The 19120-nt window shown below is 36.4% G+C and overlaps 1 protein-coding gene across 12 annotated transcripts in view; it reads right to left on the bottom strand.

Annotated features, from left to right (window-relative positions):
- The window catches only part of ARMC2 (armadillo repeat containing 2), a 73892-nt gene that overhangs the window by 24303 nt on the left and 30469 nt on the right, over positions 1 to 19120 (bottom strand). For 8 of the 12 annotated variants that reach the window (XR_012834491.1, XR_012834490.1, XR_012834492.1 and 5 more), the window contains 6 exons: positions 17789 to 17881; positions 13948 to 14126; positions 12563 to 12665; positions 8576 to 8796; positions 3074 to 3219; positions 767 to 866 (listed from right to left, as the gene is read on the bottom strand). Coding sequence is in view for 5 of the 12 variants with exons in the window: in XM_075747844.1 (XP_075603959.1) it covers positions 767 to 866; positions 3074 to 3219; positions 8576 to 8796; positions 12563 to 12665; positions 13948 to 14126; positions 17789 to 17881 (842 nt within the window). In the remaining 7 variants the exon portion in view is untranslated. The remainder of the gene's footprint in view (positions 1 to 766; positions 867 to 3073; positions 3220 to 8575; positions 8797 to 12562; positions 12666 to 13947; positions 14127 to 17788; positions 17882 to 19120) is intronic. The other 4 variants (XM_075747847.1, XM_075747845.1, XM_075747848.1 and 1 more) reach the window with 1 other exon arrangement.

Genomic DNA, 19120 nt, shown 5'->3' with positions numbered 1-19120 from the left:
AGCAGCACAGAAGACCTCCTTCCAACAATTCTCCAAGAATTACTAACCCTGGGATAAATTGTATAAGATAACGAAATATCCTCAAACTAGTTTAGATGCTGGAGCAGCTAAGAAAGTGCCTTGCTTTTAAGAAAAATCTTAATGTGATTTAATGTTCTGTGTTTTGAAACCTTGTTCCACCTTTGAACATCTGTGCTTTACATAAAAATATTTTCTTCTTAAATCTTACCTGGCAATAGAGCTGAGTAATTTGCCATATATGAGACACCCCACTCTTACCAACGTGGCAATCTTTAAAACTGTGTTCCTGCACCAAACTCCCAGAGCCTGGTGCTCCAGTAAACGTAGGAAAGATCACTGTAATATAGGAGGACAGTACAGCAACACCTAACCCTTAAAGTTGGTAGCAATTATACTCTCATAATGTTACCTCGTAATACAAGGCATTTTGACAAACTCAATATTCAAATAAACTATTTGCTTTAAAAAGTATTTTTTAAAACCAAGAGAAACAATTAAGTACTCACAGGACTATTTCCTCACATACAAAGGATAGACAAATTAATCGACTATCTGTCCTCTCTATTGCTTTGAATTTTTAATCGAAATTATTTCATTTCAATTATTTACTACTTAGAAATGCTGTCAACCATTTAAAATTTTTATTTGGCATAAAAGTAGGTCACTGAAAACAAGCTTATACACAATAATACACAGACACATCAGAGGATTAATACATAAAAAATCAAGAGATGAAAAAACTGACCTGCTGCTTCTGGTGTTTGTTTAGTAGGGCTAAAAATAAGATGTAACATCTGGAACAGTCTGCTAAAGCTGCACAGAAGTCATCGTAGGAGGAAAGTTTGCTACAAAAGTACAAAAATAAAATATAAATGAATGAAAGTACTTTTTTCCACAATAGATTTTTTAAAAAATCACTCCGATTTTCACTCTCAGAGCCATGTTTTCCAACAAATGCAATGAATGCCAATACTGTGACTTCTAGTAGAGGCATATGCAGTTACATAAGAGCACAACAGAAGTCTAGCTATCCTTGCCACAGTGAATTACAGGAAGCAGCGAACATAAGGAGCTTCCCAACCTGCCTGCCATATGGGCACAGTACGCTAACACTAGCACTTCTTAGCATTAAATGGGAGAATTGTAACTTCAAGATGCCATGGGAAGTCAGGAAAGGAAATAAAGGGTCCCTTCCTAATGCACATCTAGTAGAGCCCAGCAACAGCACTAACAGAACATGTGTCTCACCAGCTAATACAGAGAACATACCTTCTTGCAGTCACAATTTTATCTCTGCATATTCCCTAACAGCTGTTCCGGTCCTACACTGCTCACCTTGACCATTACAAAAATGCTGAATTGGGCATGCTTTGGTCATACTAGAAATACTGCAATGACAGAACGAAGCAGGATAACCTCTTCCTATGTAGTCAAAACCAGAAAATATCTGTGTTGATGTTCAATTACAACCAATTACAGCAAGACTTACAGACTTAGAGAATGAATAATCTGAATAGATTGAACATATTCTCTACAAAGAAGCTGCCTCAAGCTACTGACTGAGAGAAAAGAATAATCATTGTAGAAGACAAAACAAAATTCAAATCTGTGCTCTGAACTGCATAGTATTTTTTTTTCCTCATGACTGCAATTTCCAGGAAACTAATTAAATTCATTTTATGGGTAATTTGTATCTTCAGAGCATGCAGTCCACTAAACTTAAGAAAAAAAAATTGAAGCAGTAGAAAACTTTAAATAAGACAAATTACTTTTCTTCCATATTGAATTCTAGATCAAGTAAATGTTTTTGTCAGAATTACAGTGTAAGTATCAATTACATTTAATTACAAACCCATTACCCCACTTTTCACTGCATTTTCCAAGTAAAAGAAATGCCGTCTCCTTAGAAGAAGTAAATATGCTCAAAGTGCTGTAATCATTGCTAGAACTCAACTCATTTTCAAGAACAAAATTAGAGAGACAGATGTGGACCAGGTGGCATGGAACTGGGGAAGCAATTCACATGCTTTACAGGTAGCACAAACAGCAAAGGACTAGATTTGCCTGTTTTCAGCTGTGGAGAGGAAGGAACAACAGTTCCTTATGTAGCTGCTCTTCATTCTTCTAGCAAGGAGAATGTGATGGATAATTTGGAGGGCCTGAACAGGAAGAGAAGTCCACAGCAGAATGACTTCTCAATGAACATTGAGCTACAGGCAACACGACTCAATACCATAACAAAGCTGCAATGGCAAATACTTCATCTAGAATGGCATTCATAAATTGTGCTTATAACCCAGCTCCTCCTGAAATTTCCAACAGTTAATTTCACAACTTCTTCAAACTCCTTTAATTGTTTGCAAATCCATTTATTGCAAACTGGTGCTTGGTAACTGGAAGATTTTTGACCGAGGAACTATTTAGACTACAAAAGGATCTTTTGGGTGATTCACTCATACTGATCTCCCTCCAAAAACACATCTTGGGAAGCAGCCACTGAGCTGCTCCTAAAACTAAGATTCTTTCAGCGCTTTCATCTGCACTCAAGCTCTGATCCCACAGATTAATCTTCCTCACACGCTCTGTGACAGCTCAGAACAATGAACACTGATCACATTTTCTCTTTTCTGTATTTTATTTCACAATACATAGTCTTTGACAGACCATATGTTTGTGTAATTCTCTCATTTTTTTAAAACATGGCCTAAAATAGAATTAATACTTAATAATTTATCAGCTTTAAAATATAAAAAATGGCACTTAAAAAAATCTCAGTCAGAATCTGTGGGATTAAAGAATGACACAATACAAGAAAACATTTTTCACAGGGACAATGAATCCAAGTTTCTATGGCTACATTACACAATTCTATCAGCATTAATAAAGACACAATTGTCATACAAAATAGTTAAAAACTACATAGAGCTTTTAAAAAAAACAGCTCAATGTAAATCTTCCAATTTTAGTGCTTGATCCTGCTCTCTTTGACGTCACTTGAAGCAGTGACCCCGACTTGACTGCCTGCAGAAATAGCACTGTGTTCTATACATACCTGAATATCCTGACAATATAGGTGCAGACATCCTTATCATTCATACGCTGCTCTAGCGCCACACAGAGCTCAGAGACTGCACCACCGCAAATGAGTTGGCGTCTTGCCGGAGGTAAGTCAGCCAAGTTTCGCAAAGTAGCTGTCAGCTGCATGTAGAATATTTACAGATTTATTAATCACAGCCATTTACAACAGAATCCACACTGTTTGGAAAATTTAATAAAGCTTGGATCTCATTTATAACCTCTAAGGCAGTCTGAATGCCTTGTTAACATTCTGCAGGTATGCATCTACTGATAACAACAGGAAATGTGTAAGTAACAAAATTGTGCTTATTGAAATAATTGTTTGAAAAGGAAAGATTAAAGCTGGTCTTTGCCTGCATGTAACCTCCTCCTTTGAGGGGAAATATGAATATTTCATATGTTTTAAAATCTTGTATGCATGTATACAATCATATTCCAATTGGAAATTCGGCAAAATGCTGTGGATGGAGTGATTTTTTGCATAATGTCTGATTTTGCAAATTTACATTTAAGTCTTAAAAATTCATACTGATGTATATATTGATAATAACTATAAGCTGCAAACTAAGATGACTTGATTTTAAAAGACAATAAAATTTATTTTGATTAAAAAGTTTAAAAGTTTTTGAACCTTTAAAAAAGGTTCAAAATCAAGAGAAATCCACTACTTGAACAGTATAAAAATGAAAAGCTTAAGTCCTCGAGGTTATTTTGGAGAAACCAAAATATTTTCAGAAGATACTGTTCTCTTTCAAGGCGTTTTAAGCATAAAATATGTATCACTTGTAGATATGCAAAATGAATCAGCTATTGCATATTTTCAAATGCTCTGGTTCTCTTCCAAGATAATGGTATTCAAATGCCAAGGTCAGACAGGCAATGACATGTAAGTTCACTGTTGATCTAAATAAGAACTTACTATGAAATTAAAGTGAAGTCATTTAATGTGAATATGGGAATTCTTCAAACTTTTCTTATTCTAAGAGTAAGGTATGTAACTTCAATTTGGTTTTAAACGTAGTTTGATAAAGCACAAAGAGTATCTGTTCAAATTGTTTGTAAGCACAAAAAACCACTAGAAATTAAGTACTTTATCACTAAACTGGACTGTTTGTCCAGTGATACATAATTGCTAATTTTAAAGGAAAAATCTGACAAAGAGCAGATTAAGTTGTTGCGCTTGAAGAGCTCTTGCTGATAGGATTCTATGCACTACTCTGTCCATTCTCCAGCAACTTTCAAATTTGCTGTCCTACTTCAACAAATTTGACAAAAATGTACACATCTTCAGTTACCACAGGAACAAAGACTGAAAATACAATGCAAGATATTCTGTAATGGAACGACAGAAGAAGGAACAATGTGTCAAAATGGAGAAGCAAGGTACAGGCAGAAATGTGAATGTGATACATGAATGGATTTAAATTCAGCACTAAATATGAAATGTATACTCAATTCAGAATAAACAGAAACTGAACCTATACAAGCCATTTGCTTTTACCTCATATTTTAAGAAGACAGCTGGAGCTTTTTGTTATTTTAACTAAACAACTGCAAAAAATACATTTTCAGATATGCATTCTTTCACAAATCATGATGCTTAAAAAATCAACACAATACTGGAGAAATACTTTAAAATAAAAATATTCTGATAAAATACTTTGCTGTGCAAAAGTTTTGGTGGAAAAACTCCTGCCAAATGGAATTGACACAGAAGACTCCATTCAGCACTTACATACAAGATGTTCACACTCAGCCTAGGATAATTATCTGTTGAGCCCTAGTTAAACTTCACAATAAAGAAAATGAAGGATAAATGACATATCAAAAGTGTTGTTCAAACCCAGACCAGGCCTTTCAGTGTAGCAAAGAGACTTACATATTAGATGATGAAAAAAGCACCAAACTTTATCAGTAGATAATGGTGCAGGGGTCTCCAAAAAGAGAGTAAAATCGTTCACTGCCTGAGACAGATGGTTCAAAATCCTCCAGCAGTGAATTCTATCAAGAGGCATCCTCACATAAAGACAGATTGGAAAGGAAAAGCAATGCAAAATAATGTATACACTTAAACGTTCGACACAATTAAATTCAGAAGTTCATAGAAGTATATATCCATAAAAGAACAGGTAGTACAGAAGTGAAGACTACAAATTAAAAAGTAATCAAAGCTAGCCAGACAGCAGATAAAGAGATATCCGACTGCTTTAAGCAGACACCATGATTCAGGGAGAAACGCATTACAATTGGCTCTAGCAATCCCCACCAGCCCTAATCCTTATGTTGCCATGTGAAAGATCAAATTCACCCAAACAGAAAATTTAACAGCAAACAAATGCTATTTTTAAAGGAGAAGACATTGAAGTGCTTTTCAATTAAGGAACACGGAGTACTTGTTAAGTCTTGACAGTGACACTTCAAAAGCCTTGGCTTTTGAATAAGCATTACCATAGTTTGTATAACTATGATCAGACTATTAGGTGAAGCAACATAAAATGAGTCAAAGATGATCTTGATTTCTTGTCCTCTATTAAGAAAAAATAATTACAAACATTTTTATTCTTGTATTGTGGGACTTCTGCATATAATCCGTTGTATAACACTGAAGAAATCAGAGAGGGACTTTATTCTCACAAAAAGGACCTGGCAAGATTATGCATAACATGCCATCTGGTGATTGTGCAATTATATGGTTAAAGAATGAAGAGTTATTCCGAGTTAACTGAGATACTTCAGGTATCATGATTAAGAAATGGCAGAGCCTCTCTCAGAGACCTTTGTAACTATTTAAGGTGTTTTTCTTCGCCAATATCATTTGTTCTCTATTTCTCAAAACTTGTATTTATTCATTATATCTGTATGTCACTGGATATTTAATCTTTTGCTACAATTTAAAGTATGCCACAAAAACTTCATTCTGAAGACATGAATTACTAAAGAAACTTTCTTTGATACTATATCCCTGAAAACAGAACTATTCCTACATCCGTCTGTGATGACTGAACAATTAACTCACATGGAAGAAATGGTGCACATTATTGTAGATTTATTGAAGAAACTGATATGAGAAAGTTGCACAGGAATTCCATCACTACTTTTCTCACAACAGGAAGAAAAATGAAGTATCAGTACTACTACAGAAGAGAATACAAACAAGTGAAACAGCAACCTGAATAAGAGACAGTCGTCAGTATTGACTTTTCCACAAAATACTCAAGGCTTTCTTAGAAACAGCCAGTCTATTTAAATTGTACGAAATAGTTTTGCTACACTTCCAATCATACTGAAAACAGCAGAGATAATAATGAAAAAAAAACCCCACCTGTAAAATGTAATATTTTCCTTTCACACATTAGCAATTAAACCCTTGATTAAAAAACCCTAAATTTATCCACATAGAAATAACGGAAGAAGAAACATTTCTGCAAAGTTGTAGGGAAGTTCAGACAGCTAGTCAAACAGCTGAAAATAATCTGATTCTTAGTTTTATGACTTGGACATCATTTGTTATTTTTAAATGCCCCAACTGGCAAAAACTTATTTTTATACCAATTTAACACAAATTTCCATCCCTTTCTACTCAACACGATTCCTATTACATGTATTATATGATTAATGCCAGCAGCAGCCAGCAAACATCAGTCAGTAACATGCTTTGCTTTTAACCATTCCCTTCTTGCTCTCAGAAGGATAAATATTTTTAAACTATATAGACATGAAAAGAGATACAGGATACATATCTCTAATTTAGGCTTTAAAATGCCTACATAAAACTACCACCTGAATTTCCACTCACTGAAATAACTGTACAGCTTCCGTATGTGAGACATCATACTCCTTCATCTAAGCTTACTTATAGCTTAGGTGTTTTAAGTCACTATCACCTTGCAAATTACACTGAGAACAAAATCTATTCCTGACCCCCAATTCCTCCTCAATACATTTCAAAAGTGGGTTTCTAACTAAACTGATATAGCCTAAGGCAGCACTGCAGTAGTATTGGGACTTACAAAGTCTAACTAGTAGCTTTCAAGAAAAATACGGTCATTAAAATCTTGATTATGTGCAAACCTGAAGTTTGTACACCTTCTCTTGAAAAAGAAGGCTTGGAAATCCTAATTTCTGTATAGAATATAAGGTATGATATCAACAAAGTGGTACAGTTTATTTTAGAATTGTTCGGAGAATCCACAGTGCTGAAAGAAAGTTAATATCCCCAATTCTAAAGACAGAAATGTATAAAAGAGAATTTTATGATTCATATAGGACCTTAATGATGACAGGACCAGATAGGAAAGAAAAGAGGAACACAATAAGCACAAAATTTCCAATTTCATCATATATTTTCCCAATCTTTAGCAATTTGCCACTTTGGGACTTCCTTAGCCAAATGTAAGTATTAAGCCACATAATTTAATTCAGTGCTTCGTAGCATCCTCCAATCTGTTTATGTTTGTATTAAGACTGTATGCACTATTCTGGAGAGACATACCTCATAGCTCCACTAAAATAAACAGACGAAAATCAGTAATAGTAATGTGATGATGTAAGCTGTTTTCTCATATAATTTCAAGCAGTATAAAATCCCTTGTTTGTAAATTAGTAAAGAATTAAAGAAATCTGGCATAATTAGTAGAGAAATTTAGTGTAAACACTACCTCAGAAAATTGTCCAATTCATTTGCCTATGAAGTCCCCAAAAGCTTACAATTACACCATTTACTAATCATTACATCAATAATTTCCAAGACAAATGCCAGCAATCTACCTGGCAAATCCTTGACAAATACAGAAAACTCACAAATTATGCATAACTTAAGATTTAGCTACATTACCTTTTTTTCTAAAACACTAAGGTTTAAACAGTTTTAGGGAAAATTATTAGTTTTCATAGCCATCAGTCACTGAGGTGCCTCCTATGTGAACAGACAGTCTTGAGCCTGCTGCCTTTCAAAAAAGCTTCAAAAAGTGTTGGCTTTTACAACTACCTTTTCCTTAAATTGTAGTTCTTCAAAACACTTTGTCAAAAAAACATAGCTATATTTTCCTATGCATTTTCAAAAATGCATTATTCTTGCAATAACAAGCTTTTTGTAATATCCTGGAGTATTGCAGAACCAGTTTGTATTTATTATTTTAAAGAATTTAGACAGGGAATACATTTTTATCTGTTTACTATAATATCCAGAACATTGTCAGCACCATAAAGTAATAATAAGAAATTGGTTTTATTAGGTACCTAAAAATATTTCTATTAACTTCAGAATTTCTAAAGCCTTTAAAATTGACTACACAAAAAGATCTAGAATAATTAAATCTAGGTCCTGAACAACTTGATGCAAGCTTCTTAAAAACAAAGTCTATTCAAATATAGGTACAACTCTGTCAGTGGCACAGGGGGTTAGCTTATCTCCTCTAACTAATTTTTTAATTTGCCCTTGAAGTGTGTACTTTTAGAAATAAAAGTAAATGCTAACCTGGACTACTAGGTGGCCCAATTTGGAGAAATATGTGTCATTTTCTTTTATATTATTAATCCGCTTCATTAACTGCAGCAACATTTCAACAGCTCCTTTGATGACCATTTCATTAAGGAGTACTGCATTTCCAGACATGAATTTTACAGCTCCCATGCAATACAAGAGAGCTTCGTTGTTTTTTTGTAGATCTTCCGTTCTCAGGACCTCCAGCAAACAATCTAAAAGGAAAATCATTATTCAGAAAGTGTAATATTAACATTTATATTTGATACAGTCCAGTCATTGAAGAGATTAACAATTGGGGAAAAAAAACAGACTGTGCTCTTTATAATGCATTTATAATAAGTGGGCTAGAAAAATTGGGTATTTGGATTGAAACCAAGAAACAATTATTGATGAAAAGAGAATGGGTGTGACTTTTGTTCTCCCAGTCTTCAAGAACCAGCACCAGTTGTAAACACATAGCATTAATCATTGAAATCCTCAGTCAAGATTTGCAAAAGTGATTGTGTGTGCCTGGAATTTTGTGTACTAAACTTGTGACATTCTAAAGAGGTTTATTCCCACTACTTCCTTAAAAATCAAATGTCTTAAAGCATCTCAAATGGACCACTAAAAAGCACAGGTGCCTAACTCAAATCTCACATTTGAAGTCTGTTTGTAGCCTTTTTAGATTTACTTTTTATGTAGGTAAAATTACTGTAAAAGTTTTGCTTTATGCTACAACTGTCAGATATGCGAAATGTTAAAATTAACAGTTGTTAGCACAAATCAAACATACCTTTCACAGTTAAATTGAGACATTCTGAATTTGGTGGGAATATCTTAAATAAAAAAGCAATCCTATCAATTTTATACTTTTGAATCTCTAGTAACTAATTGAAACTGATATTTACTTCTGCTTCCTGTATTCCATTCAGTTAAATACAAACACTTTCCCATCTCATTAAACTTAAGAGATTTCTAAAGTTTTTTACGTTTCAACTCAAGTTGAAACTCTCTCCAAGTATATGGGTGTATATGGATGAAGTGCCCACACTCCAGGCTCTTGCTCAAACTCTCGTCCTCACCAACTGCCTAGCAGTCAGCTAAATCATTTGGGTTGTGGCAATGTGAGAAATCAGTTTCAGGTCCCTGCTCTGCTCAAATCAAACAGGGTCTTGAACAGTAGTTGTCTATTTTGGGATGAACAGTTAATTTATTTCTTCTACTGGAGCTGCTCCACTGCACATCAATAGATCACAGGGGCAGAGGAAGAAAGAGAAATCGAATCTATAACCCAGTGACTGCAACAAGAATCTGGGTGATGATATCCCAGGTTCATGTCTTCGGCCTGGATAAAGTGGGTCTAAACCATAAACCATGGCCTTCTATGATAGGGTTACAGCATTGATGGACAAGGGAAGGGCAACTGATGTCATCTACCTGGACTTGTGCAAAGCATTTGACACTGTCCCGCACGACATCCTTGTCTCTAAATTGGAGAGACATGGATTTGACGGATGGACCACTCGGTAGATAAGGAATTGGCTGGATGGTCGCACTCAAAGAGTTGTGGTCAACGGCTCAATGTCCAAGTGGAGAACACTGACGAGTGGTGTTCCTCAGGGGTCGGTACTGGGACCAGCACTGTTCAACATCTTTGTCAGCGACACAGACCGTGGGATTGAGTGCACTCTCAGCAAGTCTGCCGACAACACCAAGCTGTGGTGTGGTCGACACACTGGAAGGAAGGGATGCCATCCAGAGGGACCCTGACAGGCTGGAGAGGTGGGCCCGTGTGAACTGCATGAAGTTCAACAAGGCTAAGTGCAAGGTCCTGCACGTGGGTCGGCGCTATCCCAAGCACAACTATAGGCTGGGTAAGGAATGGATTGAAAGCAGCCCCGAGGAGAAGGACTTGGGGGTATTGATCGATGAGAAGCTCGGCAGTGTGCGCTTGCAACCCAGAAAGCCAACCATGTCCTGGGCTGCATCAAAAGAAGTGTCACCAGCAGGTCGAGGGAGGTGATCCTGCCCCTCTACTCCGCTCTTCTGAGACCCCACCTGGAGTACTGCGTCCAGCTCTGGGGGCCCCAGTACAAGAGAGACATCAAACTGTTGGACAGAGTCCAGAGGAGGGCCACGAAGCTGATCGGAGGGATGGAGCACCTCTCCTACGAGGACAGGCTGAGAGAGTTGGGATTGTTCAGCCTGGAGAAGAGAAGGCTCCGGGGAGATCTAATTGTGGCTTACCAGTATCTGAAGGGGGCCTACAGGAAAGATGGTGAGGGACTGTTTATCAGGGAGGGTAGTGACAGGACAAGGGGTAATGGGTTCAAGCTGAAGGAGGGTCGACTTAGATTAGATGTTAGAAAGAAATTCTTTACTGTTAGAGCGGTGAGGCACTGGAACAGATTGCCCAGAGAGGTTGTGGATGCCCCCTCCCTGGCAGTGTTCAAGGCCAGGCTGGATGGGGCTTTGGGCAACGTGGTCTAGTGGAGGGTGTCCCTGCCCATAGCAGGGGGGTTGGAACTAGATGATCTTTGAGGTCCCTTCCAACCCAAACCATTCTATGATTCTATAAACAGTGAATAAACAAACAAACAAAATGCTACCAAAACCATTCTTTCCTTCACTACTTTTAAAATACAGGGAAAGAAGAGCAAGGGAAAGAACAGTGGGTGAAGTTGGAAATGAGATGAAAAAAACCAATGCTTACACAGACATAACCACTCAACTTGTCCAGGTTTTTGTACGATGCTAATCGCTACAAAACTGTAGTTTTCGGTATCCATACTCAGTTGAGCAATCTGAGCTGTTCTTTTTAATCTGAGTCCTTTCCTGTTGATCTTACTACTGGAGAGGCATATCTGGGTTTTATTTCTGACAACACTCATATACTAAACTTTATGACCATGAATACTCTCATCTATTTAAGCAGATATACACATATGCTTTAACTTATGCACATGAATATATGCTTGCAAGGTCAAGGCACATGTTAATAAAACATAACGAAGTTTTAATGAAAGGAATGACCATCAATCAATACTGAGTATCATTCATACACTGTCATTTTCTTCATATTTCTCGTATTTGCAAGATGCAAGTGGATGACACAAATACAGTTACAATCACGGAAGCGATCTTAGAGCCATTGCTGACAATTCTCTGAAACCATTGGCTCAATGTGCAGTAGCAACTAAAAAAAGCCAATGATTGTTCTCAATATCCTTCCTGATGATGGCCAACACCAGAGACAGCATTATTTCACTTCTATAAAATTTGGTGCAGACACATCTTAACTTCTATAGAGAGTTTTGTTCTGTACATCTCAAGAAGGATCTACTGGAGATGGAGAAGGTATAGAGAAGGGGTACTAAAACAACTGAGAGAATGACAAAATATTCTTTCAAAGAGAGAGCTGAAGGGCTGAGATGCTTCAGTCTGAAGAGGAGAAGGCAAAGATATATGATATGACCTCTGTTTAAAAAAATCATCAAGGTGGAGTGTAAGCTGACTGTAGAAACTCTTAAAAATCCTGCAAAACTACAATCAGGGGCATGATGAAAAGTAGATAGGTTTAAAACAGCAGACAGAGAACTTCTGGATCTTGTTGCTGCTCTATGACATTGTAGAGGCAGGCAGAATCAGAAAGTTGAAAAAGGAATTAGGCAAATTAATGAACAAAAGATGTATAAAGAGAGACTAAAAAGGATTAGGCAGGGATGCACCATCTAATGTCCCTAACAGAATGTAACAATTCTGGATGCTGGGGGAAAATGGATCACAGAAAACACGTAGGCTTCCATGCTCTCCCTAATCAGCACCCCCAATTGCCATGATTACGCATGGGATACTGGACTAGACGGACCATTAGTTTGACCAAGTAGGCAATTTTCAGTGCATGACTAAGTTAATTCTGAGAATGTTTCTTGAAAGATGAACGGCCTAACTACTAAATTTCAACATCTAACTTGTATACAAGAGCAGAATACATACCCAATAATCTATCATTTTGAATGATGTAATCATTTTTTTTATTCCTGCAAATTTTAAAGGCAAGCTTGCAAACACTGAGAAGATTTTTTTCATCCACTTTCATCTGCAACAAAAATAAAAGACATAAAAATCACAACTAAAACCTACATAAAAATATGGAACAGAACATTTTACAAGTTCAGACACCATGGCAAACTTGTATTCTCACAGAACTATTAAATTACAGCTGAAACTCTGACTGCACATTGAGCCAAACTGAAAAGTTTGCAGAATTAAAGGACTTTGAAACAAAGCTAGTTTAAGCTGTAACTGTGCTGACTTTAAAATAACAGATGATATATAAACTTTTCATGTATTTTCTGCAGGTAGTATATCAATAACTTGCATGGGGTTTTTTTCCTCTAATTCACTCTTACAAAGAAATTCTGCACAGGATTCACTAGTTTGGCATCTATGGCCATCCCACAAAGAACTCCAGTACAACAGGACATGTCATAATGAAAGTTATTCTCAAATATCAGAAAACAAAATCCCATGATGGTCATTGAAAAACCACGAAGGTGAAGTGTTAAAAATACAATGACAAGTCTCTTCCTTTCCTCTGCATCTCAAGGACAATTTCTTCTCTTGTTGGTGGATTTGTAAAAGATCCCGCAGAAAAGTCTATAACAGAACTTTTTTTTTTTTTTTTATAAGCACCACTTAACATCTACATAGTATCTGAATATACAATTATATCTTCTGATTAAAAAAAACCACATGCTACTTTAAGAGAACCCCCCCAACACACACGCACAAATTACTAAAATGTCTACAACACAATGCTAGCTGGTATCCTTTCACCAGTGACTGTCCATACATACTTAGCAGAATTTGAACCAATAGGTTCAAAAGCATCAACTTAATTACAAGTTTTAACTGGAAATACCAGAGAAAGAGATAATTACATTTAGTCACTTTCAAAAAAAATTGTTTTGGTATTTTCAGATAAAGGTGTTAAATAATGTCAAGATATTATTTAAAAACTAAGCTTCATTTCCATGTGTAATTTTAAAAATTATTGTTTTGTTAAATCCCTCCAGGTGTATTGCAGCTCAGGACACCGTCTCTTTCCCATGCCTAAGCAACATTCCTGCCACCATACACCAGCTATCCTATTTTGTGTCCCTCCTTTCTCCCCTAGACATGACTTCTCTGCAAAAATAGGCTCCAGCAAGCGCCAATCTGGATGAATGGGAAGACTAGTATCCATATGGCAAGAAATTGTGCTTAGGAAAGGGTTAGTTTAGACACAGTCTAGAAGTATAAAGTGAAAAATTAAATGCAAGATGTAATTCACAATTTTAAGCTTCACATTCTACCAAACAGCATTTTGAAACACTTACAGCCAGAATAATCTTTGCCACCTTCAGGCAAAGTGGATCTGAATCAATGTCTACAAGTTTATATAATGTCTTCAGAAGCACACTTCTTCTTTTAAATCTTTTTCCAAGCATGTTTCCTTCATTCAAGGCTTGATAGAGCTTGATGCAAGCCAGACAAAGATTTTCTATATTGTCTTCTACTTGAAGGGGGTGGGAAGGGAGAGGAAAAAAATAAATAAATATCAGTTTTCCAGAGCATCTCAATAGACAAAGACACAGGAGAACAAAATAAAGAACAGGTTGCACAACAACAAAACTAAGGCACCCAATAAATCTCTTAAAATGATAACGCGATCCTCAGAAAGTTTTATTCTGCTCTTTCAAAAAGAAGAGACTCAAGCCAAGAAATCACAGAGCCAAAATAATACCTAAAGCTAAAAATGAAACTCACTTTTAATGCTTAATAATCAGACTGAGCAAATGTCTACCAGGAAACTGCGAATCTGAATACATTCTTCACAGAGCTTCACCAAATATTACATGTGAAAAACAGTTAAAGAATATTTTCCTGCCCATATACATAACCTAATATATCAAACCTTGCTGGGATTAAGAACAAATGAATGTAAAAACTCGTTAGAACTCCCCAATGCACAGTAGAGGTGCAAGATATATTTGAGTGCATGGTTGGCCTATTGACAAAAAAGTCATCTACCTCCTAACCTGAGTCCCTCAGACACTATTTAAAAAATACAAAAATAAAACCTTCAGTAAATTATTACAAAATCTGCATCTCAACACAATAGAATCATATATGTGTTTATTTTAGAGGAAAAAGGAAAAGTCTTGACTATTTTTCAAATTCAAGAGTGAGGGGCTTGTGGTTTTGGGTTTTTTTCTTACATTTGCTTTTGTCTATAAGGTGACACTAATAAAGCACCATGTAAACCCACTTAAACTGTCTGTATAAACTCCACATTTACTCAGGAGGTACTTCACAGCTGAAAAAAAGTCATATTCAAGGAGGCAAAGCACTTATGATGAAATATATATGGACAGGAAATTGCAACAAAACCCATTATATATATGGCCCCAAACCTGTAGGCAGATTCAAGGACCCACCTCTCATGCTGAGCAGTGCCTGGAAGCTCTCAATTTGCAATCATCATACTCAAGGAAAAGCAATGACTATTCCAGTTCTACTCCCATCATGACAGAAAATTTAACAAAATTTAGCATGATTCTAAACCCTCTGCTCCAATAAGCAGTGAAACAGGAGTGGCAAGGAACCAAAACTGAAAGGTCTCCACTCCGTTTCATCAAAATTAACAACAAAAATTATTCATTACTCATCCCATGGGGCATTTCTGAAGTTCATCCTCCCTTGAGTACTGGAATGTAACAAAATAAAGTATTGGCTCTTCTAGAAAAAGAGACTTTGGAGTTATATTTGGTTTTGTCATATAACAATCATCTCAAGCACATGATAGTCACAACATTTTAGACAATAATTAAGTTCCAGGTTAAACTTCAGATCTGGTTTTGAATGGAAAGCTTCCTGCAAATACTTCTGAGGGAGAAAGGGGAAGTGTCATGGTTTTACCCCAGCTGGCAGCTGAGCACCACCCAGCCACTCACTCACTCCCCCCCATCGGGATGGGGGAGAGAATTGGAAAAGTTAGCGTGAGAAAACTCGTGGGTTGAGATACAGACAGTTTAACAGGTAAAGCAAAAGCCGTGCACACAAGCAAAGCAAAGCAAGGAATTCATTCCCCACTTCCCATGGGCAGGCAGGTGTTCAGCCATCCCCAGGAAAAGCATGGCTCTGTCACACGTAACAGTTACTTGGGAAGACAAATGCCATCACCCTGAACACTGCTGCCCCCCCAGTCCCTTCTCTTCCCTAAGCCTCTTATAAAGTGAGCATGACGTCAAATGGTATGGAATATCCCTTTGGTCAGTTTGGGTCACCTGTCCTGTCTGTGTCTCCTCCCAGCTTCTTGTGCACCCCCAGCCATCCCGCTGGCAGGACAGTGCGAGAAACAGAAAAGACCTTGGCTCTGTGTAAGCACTGCTCAACAATAGGTCCTTAGAACAAAACCATCTCTATATTATCAACATTGCTTCCAGCACAAATCCAAAACATAGCCCCATGCTAGCTACTATGAAGAAAATTAACCCCCTCAGCTGAAACCAGGACATTATCTACCCCTATTCCATATGTCACACTCAGGTCCTACACAATTCAATACATCCTCATTAACCACCACCACCCCCCTTCTCATCCCTTGATATAATATAATATGCTGATATCATTCCCTTAGTCTATAGACCACCCTTTTAAAAAAAAGCTTTTCTATTAATATATAAAAAAATAAATGTGACCTAAATGCACGTGCAGGGAATTAGCTGAAAGGTATGAAGCACGTGACTGCACACCAAATTAAAATTATTGAATTACCAACAGACCCACTCAAAACATCAAAATTATGGAATTCTCATATTCATTTTGATAGCAAAAAATGCAATTGCGCAGTAAACAGTCTAAATAAAGCAATATGACATGCAGCTGCAGTAGGCAATGATGCAATTCAGTTACAATCTGTGTGAATGTTTAAGCAGCAGCAAAACTCTTAACTTTAAGGCTTTTGTAGTACAACATGCAAGCAACTGGTGAGAAAGTATCATTAGATAATTTCACCTATTAGAAAAACTAAGCCATATCCAAGTTTTTTAAAAAAGCTAAAAAAACCCCAACACACTAACCAAAATCAAGTAAAGACCGAGGAAAAGGGGCATGAAAATTGGTTTCCCTTAGTTACATTCATGACAAGGGAAAGACATGATTAGATTTTACTTCTAAATAATATTTTGCTCACCTATAAAGAACATATCACTATGCAAAACTTTAACTCAGTGGCTCATATTTGACAAACTCAGCATTAAACAAGGAAAATGTGAAGTTGCATAGTTGTTTTCAAACTTCCTGACTGCTGTTTTTCTACACATCAGTGGCAGCTGTGGGAATGAGAATCCTGTCTTTTTAAAATAATGATATATTTTGGGAATCACTCAGTACTGTCATACTCATCAACATCTGCAAAATTATGCAAAAAAAATATTTCTAATCTGTACCATACTATAATGAACACTGCAAAAGATAGCCCAAAACAGAATCAATCCCCTAATTTGACACTCACTTTTAACCACTGGTAAAAACAAATCTACTTTCTATATTCCCAGCATTCAAATAAATATAATGTCTGTAGAAGTCACCTAAACAACCTGTTCAATGAAACATTAAAAGGGATTTCAGAGTTCAATCTTTCAAGCCATACCTAATTTACTCAATTTTGCTTCAATATTCTGGGTCATTACATACTTTTGTGAGACATCTAACACTTTAAGCACAAATCAAAATTTTCATTAAGATTTCCTTAGTTTTCTAAAATTAATTGAGACCTTCAATACACTCTATGCTTAAAATAGTGAATCTGTGCAGTACTTTATTCTTATTACCTCACCACTAACTGCCAAGCTGGCAGACCTATGTTGTCTAAAATAAGGTAATTTAATTAGACAAGATCTTCTCTAAGCTAGTATTTTGGGGGGTTTTTTTACAGAATCAGAGAATAGTTGAAGTTGGAAGGGACCTCTGGAGGTCATCTGGTCCAGCCCACCTGCTCAAGCAGGGCCACCTAGAGCTGGTTGCGCAGGCCAGTTTTACACTGCAAAGTCACTGGACATACGAAAGCATAAAAGGGTACATAGTCCAACTACCGTTATGCCTTTGTAGTAAACACAAAGGAGCCTGTAGGAAACAGTACAAAAAATACACCCTTTCAAGAACAGTGTTACCCACCTTTTTCCAGTTCATGCAGAATTGGTAGAATCTTTACATGCCAAAAGATTTCTTCCTGTTCCGATTCATTTATTCTTCTTTCATCCTCTAAGCCTTCAAAATACATTCAAAACAAAAGCAAATATTCAGTGAAGGTTTCAACTTTTACACAAATAAATAACTACAAATACTTTATCCATCAGTCAGGGGAAAAAAAAAATCTAAAAATGTTACATTTTGCTATATTCTGGGTTATTCTACCTATTCTAGCTTTGGTTTTTATTTACATTTTCTCAAAACCCAAAAGTTTCAAACAAAACTAGATGGATAAATGTTTTGATATGTAAAGCTCTACTGTAAAGCCAGATTTGGTTTTGTTTGCTGACATGAATGTTTCATTTGATTGCTGAATTGGAAGGTAATGACTACTTTTACATCAACATGTCCTACTATTTTTCAGCTCTGTGTCCATGTGACAGCTTATTCTGTGTTAAAAAATGTCCATACTGCAGACAATCCTCTAGGATGGTATAATTTTATCTAATACACATGCACAATATTACACTAAGTTTGGTTAACTGACTCTTTGGTCAGTTAGGGAAAAATAGTCTTGTTAGTTATTACATCCTGTTAGCAATTCTAACCACTTCATGCAATTAGTTTTGAGAACTTCTTAACTAAATTTTTGTAAAATACATGTTTCCCTCCTATTCTTTGTTACGTTAAACAATTTCTCACACAGCATCTTGGGAAATGAATAGCAAACTACAGACATTTGAAAGATGTTTTGCCTCCAATAAACATGTCAGAAACCTTGAAGGCAACCAACTCTCAGTTTTCTTGGCCACCCTCAACCAATTTCCACTGCAGTGACTGAGAAACCTCCATTTTATGAAGAGAAATTTTTTTTAAAAGTATTTCAGCTTTTTTATACTTTGCTTCGAAAAGACAAAAAAGTCTATCAGCAGACATCAAGTTAAAAATTGGTAGAATAAAAAAATCAGTGGTCTAGAATTCTTCTGGAAACAAGCCTGGGAGTGTGGATCTGTCTTCAAATTGGACAAGGGAGTTTGTGAAACATGGTTTGTTAAAAAATGGATTCCAAGATTGACTTTCATATGGATGCAGTATCACTGGGAATTATTCCAACTTGCTGAACATCCTTTTCACATTCACCTCGCACTATGTGAAGTGACAGAATTCTGGTCTTGACTACTGGCCCGCTACAGGTGGAGAGCAAGAGTTTCTACGCAACTTGAGTTTTAAAGGATGTAACAATTGCTTACAAGATGCATATAGGCATATTTTTGGAGTTCAAGATTAGGTTAAGCTCCTTATCTTGCAAGAAACCAA

Source organism: Balearica regulorum, chromosome 3 (assembly GCF_011004875.1).
Source record: "Balearica regulorum gibbericeps isolate bBalReg1 chromosome 3, bBalReg1.pri, whole genome shotgun sequence".
NCBI classification, from domain to species: domain Eukaryota; kingdom Metazoa; phylum Chordata; class Aves; order Gruiformes; family Gruidae; genus Balearica; species Balearica regulorum.
Note: the sequence above shows the minus strand (reverse complement) of the source record. Positions and strands in the feature narration are given on the sequence as shown.